At 53.7% G+C, this 23,760-nt stretch overlaps 1 protein-coding gene across 1 annotated transcript in view; it reads left to right on the forward strand.

The window, feature by feature from the left end:
• CELSR1 (cadherin EGF LAG seven-pass G-type receptor 1) overlaps nt 1-23,760 on the forward strand; it is a 116,909-nt gene that overhangs the window by 36,911 nt on the left and 56,238 nt on the right. Inside the window, exon 2 of the mRNA XM_031938540.1 lies at nt 10,033-10,671. Within this exon, the coding sequence (XP_031794400.1) occupies nt 10,033-10,671 (639 nt within the window). The remainder of the gene's footprint in view (nt 1-10,032; nt 10,672-23,760) is intronic.

Below are 23,760 nucleotides of genomic sequence, written 5' to 3' on the forward strand. Positions count from 1 at the left end.
ACGGGATCCTCCCCACAGGGCCTCTTGTGGCAGCCCGTTCCTCTGAGGGACACCTCGAGGGACTGGGAATAAGCCCCCTTGTTGGAGGTGACGTCCTGCCCGGGGAAATCTGTTGAAGTAAAAAATCCCTGGGTTTTGGTCTGTGCTGAGTGGCCAACCAGGGCAGACAGGAAGGAGGCCTTTGTAAGGAAGGAAAAGGTGTCAGAGGCCAGCAGGACCCTCCCTGCTCCACTAGGGCACACTTACCTTCCTTTCCCAGCCCTGGGCCCCCACAGAGGCTTCCTGGGGTCCCCATCCTGTGGGCACAGCTCACACGGTGCCCTCCAGCCCAGCTCGGTGTTGGCTGGCAAAGGAAAAGGAGGACTGAGCTTCAGTTGGAGTCAGGCTGAGAATTCCTCCCCAAATTAGTGGGGAGCCAACAAAGCTTCTTGAGCACATGAGAGGCTCTGGCTGAAAGCTGGAAGGGGACCTGTCAGACCCCCTTTGACACATGAGGATTTGCCCAAGGAGACACAAACGATAGGCAGAATTTAGATCTGGTTCCTTGATTCCTTTCTATTGAACTATGTCCAACTGCCTCATTACTGTGTAGAAGGGGGAAACTGAGACCCTGAAAAAGGGAGAGGCTTCTCTCCTCAGGAGGAGGAGGGAGTCCAGAGCCCCTTCTTCCCTCCTCTCCCCCCAAGTCGTGTTTTACTTGGTCATCATGGTTCAAGACCGTCGGCTCCTCGCTTCTTGGCTCTCATTTGGTCAAAGTGAGGTGCCAGAGCTGGCCTTCCTGCCTGGACATCCCCTTGCGTTTGGGGGGAGGGGGGTTTGTGGTGAAATCTTTAATCCAAAGAAGGGCATCTCTCATGGTGAAAAGGCTGGAGGGGAGAAATACAGCCCTTTACTTCCGAGGCTGCCCTGGGATGGACTCCAGGTTTGCTGCTAACCTGAGATCCTGGACAAGCCCCTCTCCAGCCTCAGTTTCCCTTTTGGTTGGATCTGGGATCCTATGATCCAAGTTCCAAGTCATTTCTCCTCCCTGGACTTTGGGTGTTTGGTCTGAGTTGGGCTTCCAAGGTCTCCCAGTCACAAATCCTAAGACCCCGAGGAGGGCGTAAAGTGCTTTGGGAGCTGCCTGGGAAGGTCAGACCAGAGGCAGCAGCCATAAGGGCCTGTAGGCCTACTCAGGGACACGACTTTGCCCTTTCTGAACCCAAACTGGGTAAATAGCCCAGAGCATATCTGGCCCGACCTGGGTCTGAGGGGGATCTCCTTGGTATCCTCCCCAGCCAGTGGCTTGCTCACTACTTCTGGAGGCCGTCCTTTCTACTCTCGGCTCTCATCAGAAGGGCATTCTCCGCCATACCAAGTCCTGGACGGGCTTTGCTGACTCCCTGCTTTGCTCTGGTCTGCCTCTGGAGCCCAGCAGCGGGAGGGTGGACAGTCCAGGGCCCCTGATTCCTTCCCCCACTGGCTTGCCTCAATTCCCAAGATGGCCTGAGGTATTATAGAACTCAGACCTTTGGAGTGATTTAGGCCCCATCTCTCTAACCTGGGAGTTTGAATCCCCTTTCTCTGATTGCCCCGGAAAACCAGGAGAGCTCCTCCCCTGGTCCTTAGCCTGGAAACCAGGCACCCATCGGCCTTTGTTTGGGCCTCTCTCCAAAGGGAGCCCCAGCGCCTAATTCTCGGGGGAGGAGGCAGCCGGCTTCCCTTCGCTTTGGGCTATGGGACATTCCCTCAGTCTGCTTAATATGGGCTTTGTTGGGACAAATTCCTATTTAAATCAGCCCAGATTCCTGGCTGGAGAAGCAGCTCCCAGGCTCTTGCTAAGGCTAATAGCCATTTTTGTCTTTGGAGATATGTCGTGGAGCAGGACTTGGGTGAAGACTTAAGCCAAGGTGGAGGAGGCCCAGCCAGGCGCCCTTGGGTGGCTGGGAACTCAGAGAGTTGGGTGAATCGCAAGTTTAGTATTTGTATTTGTCTGTGGTTTGGCAACGCATCTCCCTCCCATCCAAAGGCCCCCCCAGCTGGCCCAGGCCTTCTCCAACTCCAGCGTCCTCCGCTTTGCTACTGACCTGCTCCGTAACCTTCAGCGGCTGCTCCCTGCCTCTAAAGACCTCTGGTACCAGGTGATTTAAGCCTTCTTTCCAGGCTCGTTACAAGTCTCTCATCTCCTGTGCCCCAGGTGTGATCCCCCGGTGCCGTGGCTTGGGCTCACTCTCCTGCCCAGGATGCTCTCCCTCCTCCTTTCTGCATCCTTCCAGGCTTGTCTCAGTGGCCACCCCCGGGCTGTTCCCAAGTTCCACCAGGTTTTAGTCCCTTTCCTCCCCATACAATGCATTTATCTGCATGTTCCTCCGGGGTTATCACCTGGGCTCCAGGTCCGTCCCTCAGGAGAATCTCCCTGAGGACAGGCGCAATCTTCAATAATAGTAACTGGTGTTTATTTATTCAAGTGCCTGACATAGACGCTTACATTGTTCTGGACGGTCTTGGCTCTCTCTCCAGGGGCCGCTGTGTGACCCTGGACAAGGACCTTCCCCCGGGGTCTGAGAGAGTTGGATAAAAGGCCGCGGAGAATCCCAGGGCCTGCCTGGGTTACCTTCAAACTCTCCGTTTTCCGAAGCCCTTTTGGGATATTTGCGGGTGCTACGCCCCTGCATCCCCACCCCCGCCTGGCCCCGGGGGGCCCCTGCTCCTCCTGCTCCTCTCTGCCCAACCTGTCGGGGCATGAATTCGGGCTCCGGGCCAGCCCCTCCCTAAACTGCACTTGAACCAGAGCGTGGGGACGACCTGCCTGCCTCTTCCTGGGGCTTCGCAGGGAAGGAGCCCGGGGAGCCAGGGCCCCGGAGCTGGGTCCCTGGGCCAGCATGGCCAGCCTCGGGAAGGCCGAGGATTCCCAGCCCCCCGCGGCCTTGCCAGTCACAGCTCTGCGTCCCTCGGTGCCGTCTCCCCTCCCGCAGAAGCCAGGAGGTCAGGCGGGTGCTCAGGGGGCGGCCAGCCCTGTAACACTTAGCATCCGCTATGGTCTGTACTGGGGACCGACTGCCGGGAGGGGCTGATCTTGGGAGCTCGCCACCTAATGATTCAATACTTACTGGCACGGAGACAAAATGAAAGCCCTTCTGCCCGCGTGCAGCTTCCGCTCTAGCTGTGGACATAATGTGAATCCAGGACATGAAATACAAAGTGCAGTGGGGATGGTGATAAGAAGGGCCTGAAAATAGCTGTATGGCCATGTACACATATATCGTATTTAACATAGTTAACATGTATGGGACCACCTGCCATCTGGGGGACGGGGGGGGGGGGAAGGGGGGGAAAAGGGGGAACAGAAGGTTTTGCGACTGTCAGTGCTGAAAAACTGCCCATGCATATATCTTGTAAATAAAAAGCTACAATTAAAAATAAGAAGAAGAAGGCCGGGCCAAGATCGCACAGGAAGTAAGGAAGGCACCCAGCTGGGCCCCCATTCCGGCACCCACCGCTCCCAGAGCCTGGGCCTTCTCGGCCGCCGGCGCTGGCTCTCACGTGGGATCAGGCGGGAAAGGAGGTGGCCGTTGGGCCCTGGCTCTCAGGCCCGTGACCGGGAGGGAGGCCGCACGGCGGATGTGTTTAAGAGGGCGGGGCCCCCAGTTTCCCCTGAGCCCGTGGGGGCCGGATGAGCGCCCTGGGATGGCCCTGATGCCCGGGAGCCCCGCCTAGGAGAGGGCGCAAAACGCCTGCAGCACAAATGACGGGTTCCGAAGGGCGGGATAAGGGCTTGGGTTTTATCTTAGAGGTGAGAGAAAACTCCTGAGGCCCCTGACCCGGGGGCAGGGCCGGTCCGGCAGCGGAGCCTCATGCAACGGAGAGGGGAGGGGCTGGGAGACAAACCAGAGGCCGTCTCCATAGGCGACAGACAATGCCCGCTGGGGTTTGGCCTGGGGTGGGGGGGAGGCTGAGGGAGGGGGATACCTGAGTGCCAGGAAGGAGGGAACCCGGAAGGGACGTTTGGAGGAGGGATGGATGGGGGACAAAGGAGAACTTCCCTTTTGGACGAGATGAATGGGTCTGAGATGCCGGGGCCATGGGAGCTTAGGAGACCAGACCACCACGAGGCTTTTCCCCTCCTGTCTGAGGGAGCCCTGCCAGCTTTGGGGCTCCATTGACCTGGTAGGGTGGGGACGGGGGCGAGAGAAAACCACTCTGCCCTCTGTCCCCCACTCCCCCAGATCCTGCTCTCTCTCTCTCCTTCTGGGCCTTGCCATTTTCCAGGGCTCCAGCTTAGAGTATCTGTCCCTGGTTAGTCAGAACTAATCAGCATTTCAAAGGGCAGTAATAACAAGTGAAAACCTACTCCGGAGCCAATAGCTCGAAGGCACCCCAGGGTGTGACGGCAGCTGCTACCATCAGATTAACACTTTCCTCCCCAGATAAAGCCAGCCAGCCTGGCTCTGTCTCCTGTCCTGGAGCCGGATTGCCCTGAGGCACCATGGGAAGAACTTCCCCTCTTAGGGGCCGAATGTCCTCTTGTAGAAAATAAAAGGACCAAAGCCCAAGGCGCGCCTCCCCCCAGAGTCCCGTTCCACCCCCCCCCAGCTGCAACCTGAGGCTTCTGCTGGCACAGCCCCCAGCCTCTCCAGTCAGAGTGTGTCCCCAACTCACTGGACACTTATGTTTGTAAGGAGGATTTCCTTATTGTCTCCTCTGGCCTGGGAGCAAAACAGGGGACTGTATTCAGATGTAGCACAGTGCCCATTAGTGTTTAGGTTGCTTGTTGATTTTTCCCTTGTTTATTGGTCATTCACCCCCGACATCCCCTGTTCTAAGCCCTCCCCCCAGTCTGACATCCCCTGTCAACTCCCTCCCCAGCCCTGAATCTCCTGTTCGTTTTCCACCTCTGACATTCCCTGTTCGCCCTCCCAGCTCTGGGAATCCCCTGGTCAAGCTCCCTCCCAGCCCTGAATCTCTGTTCTGTTTCCCACCCTGAATCCCTGGTCTGCCCTCCCAGCCCTGACACCCTTTTCCCTAAGTTTCCCACCCGAATTCCCTTTTGTTCCTCCCAGCCCTGAATCCCCTTTCAAGCCCCTCCCAGCTCTGAATCCCCGCCCCTCCCAGTTGACATCCCTGTTCTGCCCCCTCCCAGCCTGACATCCCCTGCGCCCCTCCCACCCCTGAATCCCCTGTTCTGCCTCCCAGCCCTGACATCCCCTGTTTCCGCCCCCCCCAGCCCTGACATCCCCGGTCGCTCCCTCCCAGCCCTGACATCCCCTGTTCTGCTTTCCCCCCTGAATTCCCTGTTCTGTTCCTCCCAGCCCAATCCTGTCTCAGGTCCTTCCCAGCTCTGCCATGGTGTAGTCTTTGTGTCTGCAACATCTCTTTCCTTCCCCGTGGGTCTCACCTGCTGCTCCTCCTCCTCCTCACCTGCCTTTCCCCTCGGTTGGGTTTGAAGGCTTTCTTGTTCCATTTCAAAGGGTTTTCCCCCTCTCTCTGTTCTTAATTTGAGCAGCGAAGATTGGAATGTTTCTGTTTTGCTTTTCATTTGTGTGTGGCCCTCCACTGATGTTGTTCTCTCCGGGTATCTGGGGGTCCCCAGCCCAGCCCAGTCCCATAGGCAATTTAGGAAAAAAAAAAAAACCAAACTAACCCAACTCTGGAATGTTCAGCCTGATCCTGGGAATCCTCCAGCTCCTCCGGAACCCAGCATGGAGGCAAGGAAAATGGGCTGGAGAATGACGGCATCCCCCCATCTAGAAGGCTTCCTCTCAGCCTCAGTCTTCTCGTCTGTGAAATGGGATCTCACTGGCACACGCCTCCCAGGGCCATTTGGCAATAAAATAATATAAATGACAAACTTTTTTTCCCTTAAAGAATGGTGTGGCAGTGTGGCTTAGTGGGTGGAGGACTGATGGTAGCAGGAAAGCCCGGTCCTGCCTCTGCATCCTGACTGGGGGGCCCGGGAGGCAGGACTCTCCCGCTCCCCGAGGCCCCCCAGTCTGTAGACACTCTACACTGGCACAGCAGCTTTCCTAGTGCGGTGGTTCCTAGAGTACAGGGCCCCCATGATCATTACAGTTAATTACTGTTGCTGTTACACAGCAGGGAGGATGGGAGAGATGGGAAGAGGCCGTGAGCCTGGAGTCGGGGTCCTCAGCCGGGTTGTTCCTCCAGGTCCCACTTTCCGCTTGGGCGACGGGAGTCCGGGGGAAGGGGGCCCAGGATCTGAGGGGGGGAACCGAACGTAGGGGGGGAGAGGGGTCCCTCTGCTTCAGAGAGCAGGAGCAGGAGCAGGATCGATGAGAAATGAAGGAGGCAGAGGATGGGACAAGCTTCCGGCCAGCCTGGGGGTAAGGGAAAGACCTCGATCTTTCACCCAAAGAACTTGGGTTCAGATTCCGGCTCATCCCTGCATGAGCCTGGACAAGTCGCTAAATCTGTTAATGAGGGACCGGATTAAACGAGCTGTCCCAAAGTGGGCTCTCCCTTGGGTGGTGGTGAGTTTCTCCCCAAAGCTTAAGAAGTTGGTCTGATTGAGAGGAGGTGGTCCCGGGTGGTTCTGATTCCTTGCCTCCCGCCCCCAGCTCTGGGAGCCCAGGGAAGGGGGAACTGGTTTGTCGAACAATTGGAAGCCTGACGGCCCATCTCCAGGAATGGGGCCCTCTGGGGGGATTGGCCGGGACAGCAGCCGGTGGTCCCAGCTTGGGGCTGGGGGGCGGGGAGAAGGGAAGAATGAGTCCCCAGGGGGTCGTGGCAGCGAGGGCCTGGGCTGCCTCAGGGCTGGGCCTCAGCCTTCCCGGGGGTCCCCGGGCCCCCCTCCCCCACCAGGGCAGGTCTCAGTGGTGGGCGCTTTTCTTCCGTGACCAGTGGCCACTAGGATGAAAAGGAAATGTCCCACAGCGGGAGTGTCACAGAGCTTCCACGTGCGGCTTTAAAATGCCCATGTATGTATATGCACATGTGTGAATCTGCACATGTATGTGGGGGGTCTAGAGAGAGAGCCAGGATAGCCCTTGCTGTCCAGCATGGTCTGCGTCCGTCAGACACTGCTCAGGACGGCTGGACGCTGAGGTCATCGTGGAGGGCTCGCTTTACAGAAATGGAAACTGAGGCCAGGCAACTGATCCGATATATCATGGGGCGGAAGCGTCAGGGCTGGCTTCAAGCTTGGTCCTGTTCCAGACCCAGAATTCGCTGGGACACTTGGTGGTGTAAAGGGGCCCTCACTGCATTTCCAGGACCCGAGTTCAAATTTCCATTGGATGATTCGCTCTCTCTGTGCTCTGGGTGAAGCCCTGCCCCCATTCTGAGCCTCAGTTTACCCCTCTGTGAGACGAGCCTTTCAGCTCCAATGCTCCAAACCTCTCCTCGGCTGGGCCCCACCTCCCGTGAGGGACCCTGACATCCTGGAGCAGGCCCAAGGACTGTGACCGTGAGAATGAGGGGACTGCAGGGAATGTCGTGGGAAGGAAAGAAAGAGCCTCCGGGTGGGGCCGGGACTGCATTCATGTGGAAGCGGGATTAGACTTTTTCTGCCTGTCCCAGGGGGCAGAGCTGGGCACAATGTGTGAGCATGTGGGTGGGCTGCCGGAGGAGGTAGTGAGCTCCCCAGCCCCAAACCTTCGGCTCTTTCATCCTGTTTTTCCTCTGGGAAAGACTCGCATCCCTTCTCCCCGAACTCCGTTATGGCTGAGGATAGAGGGGAGGGAGGCAGAGCCCAGCACTGGGCTTCCCGGCCCAGCACTCATCATACTTCTCCAGAAGGTGATGGAGGGTCCGAGGGCCCGGCTTCTCGTCCCCCGACTCTGCGCTTTCGGTCTCCTCCTCTGTCACCTGAGATACGGGGACTCTCAGCCTTCCCTGGCTCTGAATCCTTGAACCTCTTTGGGGGCTAATTTTACGATCATCTCATTATTTTTAATTAATGTCACGCTCCATTGTGTCCTTTATTTCAAAGAGCTTTGTATCTTCAGGGCTGAGGTTTTGTTCTGGTTCTCGGGAGAGGGGCCCGCTCTTATCCTCTGGGCTGCAGGGTGGGGTGAGTGCCAGCCGGTGGGGCAGCCTTGGCAGTGCCCAGAGGGAGAAGATGGGATGCTGAATACTAATGGCAGGCTCCCTCCCTGCTCCCTCTGTGCCCAAGGAGAAGGATCCACCCCCGGCGGCGGCGGCGGCAGCAGCAGCAGCAGCAGCAGCAGCAGCCCTGGGGAGAAAGGAGCCATGACCCTGGGAGAGGGGGCCCCAAGGTGGGCAGAGGCTGGGCCAGCAGCACCAGGGCAGGCTGGGAATGGGAAGGCCACTGGGGCAAGCTGCTCTGGCCCTTTCTGGCATTGTGCCCACTGGGACTGGCCGGGAGATCCGGGCGCTGGCTCTGGCATGCCAATCACTCTTGGCCCCTCCCTTTCTCCTGGAAGCTCCTGGAGCATAAGGGAGCCAGGCTCATCCTGGGATTTCGGGCTGGAGGTTGGATTCTAGCACTAGGACTGCCCTCAGGAAGCTTCCATTCCTCCCAGAGGGAAGCCCAGAAAAGTCGATACAAGATAGTCACCAAGCAATTTCAGGGGCCCGGAGACCTCAACAATGGGGAAGACTGGGAAAGACCCCCTGGAGGAGGTGGCCCCTGGGCAGTGTTGGGAGGGTGCTGGACAAGCCACCAGCAAGCCTGCAAGGAAGGTCATGGCAAGCCCGACTCCGCTCATTTCCCATAAAACCTTGCATTTTTCTGTACAGTATAATCCTGGCCCAAAGCTGATGACCCCCATTTCTCAGGTGAGAAAGTCGAGGTCCAGAAACAGGAAACGCTTACCTGAGGTCACACACAGAGTTAAGGAATTCTGATTCAGGATTTGAATCCAGGACTGTTGTTATTATTTGGCACCCTCTACACTTGGGTACTGTCTCCCATCTCTAGTACTGTTCCTGAGGATTTCTAGAAACCAAGAATACATGTACGAATATTTCATAAATAGTCACTTGTCCTCCCATCATGTACTATTGTTGCTATTGGGAAAGGATGAAGGGGGCTGACTTCTGTGTTGTTTAAACAGGAAATTTGTCCTGGGCCCCAAAGCACATGGTTTTCATGACACCATTTAGCACTTAATTCCCTGTATCTCCTGCAGACTCTTCTGAACCAGGGCTCCTGGAGATGGGCCTCTGGCCTTGGCTTTCTGTGGGACTCGGGGGAATCTCTCCACCTTTCAATACGGGAGTCGTTCTCTGTGGCAGTGAAGGGCTCTCCCAGCTGGGGCAGGCCGGTTTCAGTCCCATTGGGCCTCCTAGATGGGAGAACCTTGAAATTAGCCTGACCCAGGATACCCCAGTCACATCACTGGCGTCTGAAGGAGCCCTGACATGGGTCCCTTCTGAATCCACGTCCTCTGCAAGCCCACCCGGAGCTGGGGGAGGGAGAAGGGAGGGTCCCCATGATCAGCCGGGATGGAGGTTGTAAAGGCTCCAGCAACAACTGCAAAGGAGGGTATATCACCCAGCCTGGCCAGCCCGCCTACCCAGAATCCCAGACAAGACCCCAGCCAGTCTGCAAGCAAAGCCTCTGCCTTAGCCCTGATCCGTGGCCCTGAGTGGTTTCCACCAGGCCCTCAATGCTGCACAATTTTTATTAATACTTGAAAAAAGCTTTTCAGCTGAATAATGGGTGGATGGATGGATTTACATCCTCACCAATCTGTATGTTCCTTTGCACAGTACTCTCTTATACTGAGGATATTGACTGCTGGAACAATTGGGGAAATTCTTTTAAAAATGTCATGGATGTCTTGTTTATATATCACATCCATTCCCCAATATGCCCCCCCGTTATAATCAGGAATGACAAAGAATGACTGGAAGGGGAAGGGAAGGAAGCAGGGAGGAGAGAGAGAACAGTTTGGCAAAAGTGACCGACGTTTCACCTAAGTCCAGTATTGTAGGCAGTGTCTCCTATCCGCAGCCCCCCACGTCAGCAAAGAAGGGAGGGAGCACTCTCTCCTTCTGGGGAGCGGGGTCTCGCTGCGCCGGCCCACGGGTGTCCGAAGCCACGTTTGTCACCGCGTCTCTGTTTTGCAGATGGTATCCACAGCGTGACGGCCCTCTGCACCCTGCGGGTGACCATCATCACGGACGACATGCTGACCAACAGCATCACGGTCCGCCTGGAGAACATGTCGCAGGAGAAGTTCCTGTCCCCGCTGCTGTCCCTCTTCGTGGAGGGCGTGGCCGCCGTGCTGTCCACCACCACCGACGGCATTTTCGTCTTCAACGTCCAGAACGACACGGACGTCAGCTCCAACATCCTGAACGTGACCTTCTCGGCGCTTCTGCCCGGGGGTGTCCGCAACCGCTTCTTCCCGTCCGAGGACCTCCAGGAGCAGATCTACCTGAACAGGACCCTCCTGAGGATGATCTCCACCCAGCGCGTGCTGCCCTTCGACGACAACATCTGCCTGCGGGAGCCGTGCGAGAACTACATGAAGTGCGTGTCCGTGCTCAAATTCGACAGCTCCGCGCCCTTCATCAGCTCCACCACGGTGCTGTTCCGGCCCATCCACCCCATCAGCGGGCTGAGGTGCCGCTGCCCGCCGGGCTTCACCGGGGACTACTGCGAGACCGAGATCGACCTGTGCTACTCCAACCCCTGCGGCGGCAACGGGCTGTGCCGGAGCCGGGAGGGCGGCTACACCTGCGACTGCCACCCCGACTACACAGGTAGACGGCCCAGCGGGCCGGGGTGGGGGGCGCGCCAGCCTCGGGAGAGCGCAGAGGGGCGGGGGTGCGGCAGGGCTGCGAACCCTCCTCGGCTGTTCCTAGTTGTGGGTCCCCCCAGGGAGAGGTGAATCTGAAGGAGACCAGAGTTCAAATCCCGCCTAGGTTGCTTGGTCTCAGCTTCCTCCCCGCAGGGCGAGGCGCCGGCTTCAGGAATGGCCAGGGTCTCTGACAGTTCTTAATGCGGTGCTTCCCTAAATCTGGGGGCCGAAGGGGGCTCCTTTAGGCAGGAGTCCTGCTCAGGAACTCTGTAGTTAAATGCATCAAATAAGATAGGCGGGATCCTAAAGGAAATTAATTATGTTAAAACACAATCATCAAAACATTTTAAAAGACAAACCCAGGCTCGCTGCTTTGGGTTTCCCTGAGATTCCATTTCTTCATCTGTCTGATGCAAGTGGTGACACTACTATCTGTGAGACTTTGAGAAAGTCCCTGCCGGTGTCTGACCCTCAATCTCCCCCTCTCTAAAATGGGGACAATGATTATTGGGGAATCAGGGAAGGGACTTGCTGCCTTTGGAGTTTCAAAGATATCTACTCACCTAGGCAACCATTCTTACAAGAATGTAAAATAAATCTTTCCTGCATTCAAAAAATAAAATGATATAATATAAAATGGGGACAAATACAGACCCGTCCATCAGCTGAAAGGGGAGTAGAGACCAATGAAAAAGAACAAACATTAGCCCAGCTGTTCTGTGCCAGTGCTGTGCTGAGTGTTGGAGATCCCAGCCCTCTATTGAAGGAAGAGCAAGTTCCTTAGAAATATATGCTGAGCATTTTCCCTGGGGAAGGGAGAAAATCAGGAAACGCTTCCTGGAGGAGGTGGTATCTGAGCTATGCTTTGGAGGAAGCTTGGGGGCTTCCTTGGAGTCTTCCCATTCTGAGGTGGGGGGAGCTGCCCTGCTCATTCTGATTTGGGGTTCCCGCCTGCAATGATTAGGAAGTTTTTCCTTATAGGAACCCTAAATTTAAAAATTAAAAAAAGAAAGAACTCCTTTAATTATGTTCCTAACCGGGGTGGGAGTGAGGGATGGCAGTCTGCCTTTGTTTGCAGGAGCATTACATAGAGAATTCCATACTGTTTAAATTGGGAGGGACCCTGGAGAACATTTTCCAGGTGAGGTAACTAAGAACCACAGAAGTGGTTCAAGTTCTTCATGGCCTAGATCCAGGGCATCTTTCATAAAGTCCAGGCTGGTTTTTCTCTCTACCATGCTGCCCCGGTGAGTGTTCAGAGGAAGGCAGCAGCTCTCAGAAGGCTCCCTTTCTTGGAGTGGGTATTTCAGACCAGCAGGATGTCTGTTTCCTGAGGCCTATTTATGAACAATCATCCTTCCTGAGAGGAGAGTGATTGAGTCAGGGCCACACAAGCAGTGAGGGACAGTCAGGACCTGAATCCAGCATCCCCAGAGCTCATGTCAGGTGCCTCCCTTGGAAAGGGTAGGAGAGGCCACTCTGGCTGTCTGGGAAACCAGCTTCTGACCGTGTGACCCGCTGAGAAGCTGCCCTTTCCAGGAGCAGTCAAGGTGGATTAGGCTGGTGCTTGGTGCATACCGGAGATAACTCTGGGCTCTCTCCGCGTCCTTGTTTAATGTGTTTAGCACAAACATGTTAGGAGGAGTTAGCCTGTTGTTACCTGGGACTGGGATGTTTTACCTGCTACATAACAGGAATCTGCCTGGTATAGGATGTGGATTTAAAGTCTTAGCTGGCATTTAGTAGCAGGAAGAGAGAGGGCAACCAGGAATTGGGAGAGCCCAGAAGGGGATCAGCGGTAAGGGAAATAGAGCTCAGGAATACCCGAGCCGATGGGTGTCTCAACAAGTGATCGGAAACATCTGGGGCTGGCGTGGGGAACAATGGAGTAGGAAGTGCGGCCCCCAGACCGTCACTCCTCACCCCCAACCCCATGCCAACACAAATCCTGACCATCCTTCCCACTCTATGTCAGGAGAAGGGAGTACTGTGGTGGAGCAGCAATCTTGGCAAGCAGAATTCAAGGAGTACAAACATGTGTCTCTACTGACTGCCTCTCCTCCATCCTGAGTGCTTCCTGAGATACCAGCCTAGCCAAATTTGCTTTCTTCTCTCTTCTCCCTTCTTTCCTTTTTCTTTCTCTTCTCCCTCCCTTTTGATTTTTAGGTCTAAATTCTTTCCCTTCTACTTTTCTCTTCCTCTCCCCTATTAACAAAACAAGAAAAACAAAACCTCTTGTAAACATAAGGAGTCAACAAACAAATCCTTATATTGGTCATATCCAAAAAAGAAAATCTGCCTCAGTCTGTGGAGTTGGGCAGAATGCTTTTTCATGAGTCCTCTTGAGTTGTGGTTTGTTATTGTGTCAGAGTTCCCAAGTCTTTCAAAGACGTTGATCTTTATAATGTGGTTGTTATTGTGTGCCTTGTTCTCCCGGTCCTGCTCACTTCCCTCTGCATCAGTTCATACAGGTCTTCCCAGATTTTTCTGAAACCACGTCTGTCATTTCTTATAGTACTGTAGCATGCCTTCACATGCCTATGTCATAACTTGTTCAGCCATTCCCCAAATTTTGGGCACCATTCTTGCCAAATTTTGCCAATTCAGGGGGCAGGGCACTAGCCCAACAAATTTGGATGGGTTTTGTCGATTTGCCGGTGGAAGGGAGTAGGCTCTCATTATTGGGCATTTTCATGCTCAAGCTGGATGATCCCTGGTTGAGGGATCTGAAGAGAGAGGTCATGGGTTGGACTAGATAGATGGACTACCTTCCAAGATGAAGAGACTATGATTCTAGGTATCAATGCAATCAGTGGTACCAGACGCAAATAGAAACTGGGGGCTCCTGACCCATACATAAGGATCCCTATGGGCTGTGTATTCATTTAGAAAACTACATATTAACAATATCCACGTTCCATTGCATTTTTATGTATTTTGTTAAATATCTTTCAATTGTAAACCTAGTTTGGCAGGAATGTTGTAGAGACCTTCTTTCACACCTCTGATTTTAATGATCTTCTCATCGTTAGTCTGAGCATCCCCAAAGTTATCAAATTAGTGTTTAGGATCAAGTCCTCTTGGCCTTGGTTTCCGGGTCGACAAAGCTCAAGCCTGGATGTTGGGATATCACAGGTCTCCCAGAATCATGGTTCAGCTTATCATAACCACCTGTGCAGACATGGAGTGTGAGGCTCAAGGTTATTGTTCTGACTTTATAGATGGGGAAAGTGTGCTCTGAGATGCATCTTCTGTCTTTTTTTGTTCTCTCCATCACCAGCAGCTTCTCAGCTCTCCAGAAATCACCCAGCGCTTACTTTGTTAGTGTTTTTCACTCGCTTATTGACGTGCCTGCCATTGTCTTCCCCAAGCCCGAGAAAGAGCGGTAGCTCCTTCCTCCACCACACAAAAACAGTTCAGTTTTTGTGTCGGACTCTCCAGTAGCTCAAGGCTCAATGGTCAATTGATGTGTTGAATTCCCAGATGGTGCCCCTGAGGAGCTAACAGGGATGAGCATGGTGGCAAGGACGCTCCTTTTAGAGAGCCGTACGCTTGCCAACGCGTTTACTCCACCACTCAGGCCCCAGGAGGTAGTAGCGTGAGCACTGTCATTCCTTTTTTAAAGCCTGGCAGCTCGCTTGTCCAGGATCATACAGGCCCGGCAGAGCCGGGGCTCACACTCAGGCCCCTTTGCTCCTCTTGGGGCTGGCCGTCTTTCCATTAGATCTGCCTTCTCCTCTGAAGGAGAAACTGAGGCTCAGAGAAATGGGCACACTTGCCCAAAGCCAAGCCGGCCTCCAGTGCCCAGGTCAGAGCTCCATGCGTGGCACCCGGCGGCTGCCCAGAAGTACACACTGGTAGCCCTGGCTAGTGGAAGCTGAGCCACCATGTCGCTTTCCTTACCTTTCCGGCTCAGAAGAATGCTGACAGGAAAAGTGTGTGTCCATCATCGCAGAGAAGGGGTCGGCCAGAGCCCGCGAGGAGACTTTTCAAGAATAGCCCCGTCAGCTCCCAAACCTGATCCGGCTTTCCTCTGGGAGAACAATGTCCCCATCCTCCCTCAGCCCATGGCTTTGAAGCTCTCGGGGCCATTGCTGTAATGCTAATCGGCTGTGCCCGATGAAAGTGCCTCTGTCTGCGAGAGTTTTGTGTTACTGCTTGACAGGGAAGCTGAGCTTGGGGGGCTCTCGCTGGCCTGGAGTTTGGAGCCCGCCCAAAGGGACCTTGCAATGAATGCCTCCCCTTCCCTTGCCTTCCGGTGCAGCAGGAGACATGATAGCAAGTAATTGGATGGAGGAAGGATGTAATTTAACTTGCGGAAAAAGCAAATAGAATCTAATGCTAGAAAAAATTACTTTTGACAACTCTTGTCTTGTGTTTCTGAAATAATTGGGGGCCTTTCAAAATATCACAAGATGCCAGAGGATGTGGAGGTCCCCTTGGCCAACCGCAGGGCTTGCATTCAAGCCAATTATTGGCCCTCTGCTGTCGGTCCCGTCTGGTTCTGTGCCCCGATCTGGGGCTTTCTTGGCAAAGATACTTTATTATTTGTGGTTTATTTCCTTTCAACTCATTTGAAAGATGAGGAAACTGAGGTAAATAAGATGAAGTGAGTTGCACACAGATAGTAAGGATGTATTTAAGACTATTTAAGACCAGACTTGAGGAAGGCAAGTCTACTACAACACACAATCTACTGAGCCACCTCACAGCCTGTGAATTGTTTCTAATTTGGGAGGATCTGCTCCTGGTGGCTTTCACTCCTATAACAGCCCCTTTGTTGCCTCATCTAAAGAATGAGGGGATTAGATAAGATCTGGGAGACCCCTCCCCTCTCTGACCTCCCCTATTCTAAGCCCCCTCCCAGCTCTGACACCCCCTGTTCTAAGCCCCCTCCCAGCCCTGACACCCCTTGTTCTAAGCTCCCTCCCAGCTCTGACATTCCAGTTCTATTTGAGCTTTCAGCATCTCCATTTCTCTGCACCTTCCTCCCCTACCCCTCCCTCTTGCCTTGACTTGGGCATTGTGTGTGTGCTGAGTCAGAACAGTGACTGCCCAGCTCTCCATTTCCCTTCTGCATTCACTTAAGTCTAAGTCACACATATTAAACATTTACTAAGGACAAGGATAGTGCACAAAAGAGATAAAGTAAAAGCAAGTAGGTGGGATTTATATAACATATATATATATATTGAGAGTGTGTATTTGTATTGTGAGATTTATTGTGCAGGTGGGGAGGACGGGGCCCAGGAGCGACTGGGTGAGGGGGATGTAGTGTGAAGAACCAGGCAGAGCTTTGCTCTCAGGCAGGAGACAGAGCTCAGCTCAAAGGGGGTTGTTGGGGTGGTCTGTGGCCAAGGGGGTGCGGGACCCTCCAAGCACAAGGCTTTGGACCCCAGATTCCCCCTAGTGTTCACTGGGTACCAAGCCTGGAATGGGGCTACACAGACAGCACCGAAGCGGAGGAGCTTCTGTCCACAGAGCTGCCCCTGGGTTCCGGAAAAGCCGAGGAATCACTCCCATCATGTGCCACCTGTGACTCTGGGCACATCCCTTTCTTCTCTAGATATCATTTCCTGGATCTAGGATGGGAACATCCCAGGGCTAAGGAGATGGGCCAGAAACCTTGGCTCTGGAGTCTCTCCACCCCATGGGCCTGCCTTCCAGCCCTAGCCCCAGGGACTCCTGAGGCTTCCAGGACCAGGCCTTGGGGAAGCCTGGTGAGGGCTCTGCCCAAAGGTCCTGCTTCTGAGCCAGGGAAGGAGCTCATCTCACTGAAGTCATCTCCACGCCGCCCCCCCCCTTCTGCCCCGGCCTCCACCTCCATCATCAGATTTGGCTCTGAACGACATTGGGCCTCTTCCAAGGACCAGATTCATTCCTGGAGGATGGAAGTTTCTGCCGAGAACAAGCCCCGGGCTCTCAACAGAAGAGGCCCCACCTCGACCATGTTGACAGCCCCTCAGAAGGGTGACCCAGCCCTTCCACCTCCTGCCCCCGGAGGCTATGGACTGCTGGGGTGCGCTTGTGAGACGAACCACCCTGACCGGGCCAACGTTGCCTCCAAATTCAAGCCTTCGGTTCCCTGCAGTTTGACACCCAGGGCTCAACGCCAGGGGCTAAGGGGGAAAAGGCCTCCATTGAGGCTCTATTCTGCAAGTTCATCCGTTATTCTCCCACTCGTGAAACGGCCTGTGACAGGCGGCCAAAACGGAGATGCGGGGAAGGTGGCCAGGGTCCAGGACCAGGGAGATGCTGTCAGAGATGAGACAGTGGGCCCACCAGGTTTCTGCCGTGGGGTGGGATGGAGGCTCCCCTCGGTAAGAAGGACCAGGCTCAGGCCCTGTGATGGAGGAGGAGGTGTGTGAGGGTCCAGCAGTGAGGAGGACAGAAGGAGGGGGAGGGGGCTCTGGTCCAGCGGCCTCGTTTTGTTCAGGGGAGTCTACAGGGTGCAGGGAGGCGGAGCTGTGAGAGGCTTGAGGAGAGCCGAGAAGGTTTGGAGCAGCTGTTCTGGAGAACAAGGTGGTCAATTGCTCAGGGAGTTTGATGGTCTTGGGCTAATTGGGGTTGGGAAAATGCCAGCTGCCCTCCGGCTCTCCAAGAGCCACCCCCAGGACAGATTCAGTCCTTCCTTAAAACAGTGGACTTTTCACATGCCAGGGATTGTGGGAAGTTTTCTGTCTTGTGTTCAAAGAACTCAGGTCTCTCTCCCAGTTGACTTTTTCCACAATCTCCAGAAAAGTTCCTGATCTTCAGGGCTTGTGGAATAGATGAGCAGAATGGCTGGAAAATCTCTCAATCACATCTTCAGCTGACGTGTCTCTCTGTGGTATTTGGGGCTGGGGATTCATGGGCAAGGGGAAAGAACCGGGGAAAAGAGTCTCAAAATACAATTGGAAGGAACCTTAGAACATGGGCATTTTCTACTTTAAGGGTAAATTCTGACATCTGCTGTTCTAAGCTCCCTCCTAGCTCTGATATCCCTGATCTCAGCTCCCTCCTGGCTTGGACATCAGCTGTTCTAAGCTCCTTCCTAGCTCTGATACCCCCTGTTCTCAGTTCCCGAAGTCCCTCCTAATTACAAAACACAAAGCTCCATGTTCTAAGTCCTTTCTTCTAGACTTTTTTTTGTTCTATGTACCAAGTTCTTTTCTGGCTCTGCTCCATATTCGAAGGTCCCTCCCAACTCCGATGTTCTCTGTTCTGTTTAAAAAGCTGTTGAGTTGTAAGGAACCTTAGCATCCCGTGTGTCAGAACTGGGAGGGAAGATCCCAGGCAGCCCCTTACTGACGCGTGAAGAAACCCAGGCCCAGAGACGTTGTGTGAGCAAGCCAAAGTCCCCCAAGCCTTCAGAGACAGGGCCAGGCCCGAGCCTCCTTTCCCATGGCTCATTTATTCCCTCAGCATTGCCCGGGATGACCGGCAGCCTTGGCTCCCACGCCTGGCAGGGACGTGGGCTAGCTGGGGAAGGCCTCATTGTACTGGGCCTCCTTCTGGAGGTCGTCCTCCCTGCCTCCTCTCTTGGCCAGCAGGCCCTTTCCCCCCACTTGTGGGCACAAAGCTCCCTCGGTCCTCTCTGCCTTACCGAAGCTGGAGATGACTTTCCATCACCCCTCTCTGGCCTGGCTGGAACCAGAAAAGCAGCATTAATGAGCATCGTCAGGTACAAGCTAAGCTCCCCGAGAGGGGGGATTCTGGGACGTTCAGCTTCAGACCATTGCCCACGAATAAGGAAAGAGACTCAGGGTCTCAAAGTTGGCTGGTTCACTACTCAGGTGGCCGGGAGGAGGCCGGGGCCAGACCCAGGGGCCTCCTGAACCCCGCGCTCTCGGCTCCTCCGTCCCCCCCGAGCTCCGTCTCCTCATGTGTGAGTTAGGGACAGTCAGAATCGGGGCAGGCTTTCGTTTGGGGGCTGTGTCCCAGCCTCGTGCTAACGAGGGCCTGGCAGAAGCCGGCTGCGCTGGCACCTGGAGGGGCTCAGCCCGGAAAGAGGGGTAGGGCTCCCAGGTTCCCTGCTGCCTCTTGTTCTTCATCGTCATCATTTTCCACATAAGCCAGCCCCTTCCTCGTTCGGACACGTTCCCGTTCCATATTCAATCAAAGAAATGTCCCTGAACCCTGATGGAATGCCGAGATAGCCCCACCTCCCGATGGGCACCTGCTCACACCTGCCCCATTCATCTCCTGCTTTCATCAGGTTCCACCCCTTCTCAGAAACCCACCATGGTTCCCCACTGCCTCCGGGCCGGGGGCCAGACTTCGCACCCTGGCTGACGGGAGGCAGATCCCTCGGGAGCTTGCTTGTCCAGGGCAAGGGGACATCTCCCCCATGGAGAGGGGCCCACAGACCTTAAATCCCTAGGAGAGGAAGGGTGTTCTTCCTGCGGAGCCAGTGGGATCCCAGGAGACAGGCAATGGCCCCCACACGCTGCTCTGGCTCCAACCCAGGCCAGCAGTGGATGGTCCCCATGTCATTTCCTCTTCTTGGTCCCCCCTTCCTTGAAGGCCTACCTTGGGTACCTCTCTTCCAGAGCCCTTCCTGGAGCTCCCAGCCACTGGGGGCTCCACTCCCAGCCCACCTTCTTTCTGGCACCTTTGGATAGTCTTCTGTGTAGGGACCCGTAGGGATACATCACCTTCCTTGATGGAGGGCAAGCCCCTGGAGGAGAGGGATTCTTTCATTTTTGGCACCATATCACGGGCGCCTGGTGCATCATGGGAACATAAGCCCATCACAAGTGCTGACTAAATGCTTATTGAGTCAGAGCCCTGTGCAAGCTGACCCACTCCCTTCTCCCCTCCTCAAGGGAAGAAAGCTGTTTTATTTTTATTATTTTCAAAGGGGTTGTTATCTGAGGACTTCCCGCCTCGCTCTGGGACTTTGGGAGTCAAAGCAGAGATTCTGAAGGAATGAGAGGGCTGTCAGGCCCAAAGAACAGACCGTGAGGTTCTGATTGGTGGGTGTGAGGGACCTTGTGGGGAGCTGCGTTATTTGAATTTAAACTGCTCGTTTCCATTGGGCTGGAGCCGAGGATTATATTTGACGTGTAATTATAGCTCTGGAGAGGACAAATGTGACTACACGCACCCCCTTCGGGGATTCCCTCTTTGTATTAACAGGACCGGAGTGCTGGAGCACTGAGGATCATGGGGGCCGAGAGACCTTCAGAATCACTGGGACAAACCCCCTTCCTTCCTACTTGGGAGACTGGGAAAGGGGAGGGGATTTCCCGGGTGCCCTGCAGAGGTCCTGGCAGAGCCGAGCTAGAACCCCCGTGTCCACTTCCCGCCCACACGTACTGCAGGGATTTCAGGTCCCCTTTGCCCATCAGGAAGCAGGACCATGGCACCCTTCGGTCCCCAGAGGATGGGGATGGCAGGCTAGTTACTGCTTGGTCTTTCAAGGACTCCCACTGCCTTAGTCTCTCCAGATTGCAGCCCCTACCCCACCCTGGGGCAGGTCCTCTAACTGTGGGCCCCCCATGACTAATTCTGTGCAAACAGCAAATGGCGCTGGGCCCCTTCCTCCCCCTGCACTCCTCACCGGCTACCTTGGAAACCTTGGATCCCGACCAAGAAAGCAAACACAGCCCGAGATGCTGCATACCTTCCCGATTGCATGCGCCTGGCCTCCCGCCAAGCCCAGGGCTTCTCTGACCCCATTGCCACCTGGAGGATCCTTGCCCCCTCCTCCGCCCCAGCCTGTGGCTCCTTCCTCCCCCCAGGTTTGCTTTCCCAGTAACGGTGAATCCTCCGAGCTCCGCCCACCTGGCCCCCTTGGGCCTTCATTCTACACCTGGGCCGGGCAGGGGCCCCTTTACTTTGCCACATGAGTACTCTGGGCCTGGCTGGCAACGAGAAGGGGTGGTCACCCCTTGGGCCCACGGCCCTCACAGGGCACCAAGGGAGGCTGCTCAGATCTGTGATCGAGGCTCCTTCTGGCAAGCCAAGTCAAGGTCAGCTTCCTTTCCTGGCACTGAAGGCTCCCCACGATCTAGCACAACATTTGCCCTTCAGTTCAGTTCAACGTGCACTTATTAAGCACCTGCTGTGTGCCGAGTCTTATGCTAGGCTCTTACCCAGAAGGGATTATGTTTCCTTGGGAAAAGCAGCATCTACCAGGATGAATAAAGACAAGGTGGTTTGAGGAGGGGAGGGAACATTAACAGCAGAGGACATTGAGATGGATTTCATGGAGAGGAGCATCCTGACTCTGAACCTTGAAAGCATCTAAGAGGTGGCAGTGAGAAGGGAAGGATGCCAGGGGAAGGAGACAAGCTGGGCCCTGAGGTGGTCAGTGAGGTGAGGACCTTCCAGTGTTCCATCTTGAATCAGCCTGAAAAGACAAGTTCAAGTAGGATTATGGAGAGCCTTGAATGCCAAGCAGCGGAAATGGCATTTTACTTGAGACAACTGAAGCTTCTTGAGGTGGACAGTGGCCTTTTGTTCGCTGTAAGGGCAGAGGCTGCAGAGAGTAGAGGCAAGAAGCCAATCAGGAGTCCCCTGCCACCACTGATGGGGAGGACTGAGTGCAGAGCATGGGTAGAAGGGCAGACTGGCACTCAGACCTCCAGGATCCCGTGGAATTGAGGCCTGGAGGATCCTTGATCGGAGCTGGTAGGCCCCTACAGGTCTCCAATATAACCTCATTAAAAATACATTTTATTTGTAAATTTTGTTTTGCCTCATCTGCCCTCCCCAATGGAGCATTCCCTTCTCTCCTCTCAAAAGGTCGGCACTTAAAAGAATAAAGCGGAGGGAAATCAGCCACACTAAGCAGTGCGTCCAAAAAGTCAGGCCTCACACACCGAGTTCTATAATCACCCAGAGTCAGTGTCCACAAGGCTCCTGCCCCCAGCCTCATGTCAGGGGGTGGGGGGAGAGGCAGCCCAGACCAGGAAAGCCCCGGCCACGGTTCACATCATTCCTCTCCAGCTACTTCCTCATTGCCTCCTTATTCACCACAAGCCCTCTCTTCCCCCTACCTCCAGTTCTGGAGCCAGGAACCACAGTCACAGTGACTGGGCCATTGTTCCTGGATTGGGTGTGTCAACCTTCTCCCCTAAGCACTTGTCACTTCTGTAACTTTCAGGCACAAAGGGCTTCTCCCTGGCCCCAGCTCTCCAAGCTGTGCTAGGTCCCCCGCTCAGAATATAAATTCATCTGTATCCCCAGTTTTGGGCACAGTAAGAGCCACATGATAAATACATCTGAATGAATGAACCGATTCTCACTTGGGGCCCAGCTTGGATCCAGCCTGGTCATTAGAATTTCCCAGCATTCAGCTTTGATACAGTCATCACTGGCGTTCTTTTCACTGACCTGAGTTTTCCTGGTCCTTCACTGGTGGTTTTTTCACTGACCTGTTTTCCTGGTCCTTCTTGCTTCAGTGTCATCAGCTCATCCCATCCCGTCTGTTCATTGCCTCCATCCTTTCTTAGAGCCCAGTATGATCTGTGTGTGAGAGTAGGAAAGGCAATTACATCAGTTATCCCAAGATTCTCTAGCTTTGTCAGGTGGGGACATTTCCTTCGAACCCACCAAAGACATGCAACTAGGTTTGAAAAGTCCTTCCTGACTCGGGAAGGAGTGAAAGCTGCTGGATGAGAAGAAAGGACCCTACATGGGAAGCACTGGGTGATTAGATGAAGGGTCTTGGGCATAGATGGTTTTGGATTCAATAACAAACCAGTTCAGAATCAAGGCTTTCTGCGATGGGCAGCCCAGGGGTGGAAATGGTTCCAGTCAAGTTCCTGAAAGGGAATCTCTTTGGTAGGCAGGGGACGGAGTGAGCATTTTCCAGCCTTGACCTTAGAAGTTCACCCTGTAGGCCTTCAGATGGTCGGAAGGTTTGGGACTTTCCAGAACATCTTAGCAGTGTAGCTGACAGCAGGATCCACACTGGGAATCAAGGACAAACTAGATGGACTGGGGCAGGGCAACTTTAGGATTCCAACGAGAGCCGAGTAAAGACCACACAATATGGCAGAGAGATTTCAGGAAGGCCCTGTGAAAGGAAAGGACTTCCAATCCTAGGAAGCACTTAGCTACATGAGCTCCCAGCTTGGGCCCAGCATCCTGTTAGTGTAGTGAGAGAATGGGACCCAGACTTTATTTTGGGGGGTAACATCAGGGAAGTCATACCAACTGCTCTCACTATACCACCTTGGTCAGTTCCCATGTCCAAAAGCAAATTAAGTCTGTCTGGCTAATTGATATCAACTGATAATCAATGGGGAAAGCAGGGCATTTGTGCAATAATACTTGAATCTTGAGGGGAGAAGTCAGTTGCCCCTTGGGAACCCCATCTGCCTGAGTAAGTGGGGCCTAGAACAGCGAGCTTGCAGCCAGTTCTCCACATGGAATGCAGCTTGTGCAGCTATTCTCCAGGAAATGAGCATTCATTTTGTTTCCAGTGTTTTGCTTCTTTAAAAGGCGTCATTATCAATATTCTGGGGTATCTAGGGCCTTTCTGTTGGTCACTGAACTCCTTGAGGTATGTGTCTGGTAGTTGGATCTCTGAGTTCATGGGTATTGACATTTTGGGCATTTTCTTAGTATAATTCATAACAGCATATGTATGTATATTTGTATATTATATAGGTATGGTTATTTGAGGCATTTTTTAATATAATTCATAATAGCATATTATGTACATTTGTGTATATATATGTATGTATACATATATAGGTGTGGATATTTTGGGTATTTTCTTAGTATAATTCATAATAGTACATATGTTTGTATATATACCCAAATATATACTCCAAATAATCTATACCTATATATATTTGTGTGTGTGTGTGTCTGTGTATATGTATATATATGTATATATGTGATCAGTTATTTGGGGCATTTTCTTAGTATAATTCATAATAGCGTATGTGGATATTTTGGGCATTTTAGTATAATTCATAATAGCGTATATATGTATGTATATATACATATGGATATTTGGGGCATTTTCTTAGTATGATTCATAATAGCATATATTATATATATATAATATACATATACATATACATGCATGTATATACACACAGACCCAGAC

The sequence above is a fragment of the Sarcophilus harrisii genome, chromosome 5, assembly GCF_902635505.1.
Source record: "Sarcophilus harrisii chromosome 5, mSarHar1.11, whole genome shotgun sequence".
In the NCBI taxonomy this organism is placed as follows: domain Eukaryota; kingdom Metazoa; phylum Chordata; class Mammalia; order Dasyuromorphia; family Dasyuridae; genus Sarcophilus; species Sarcophilus harrisii.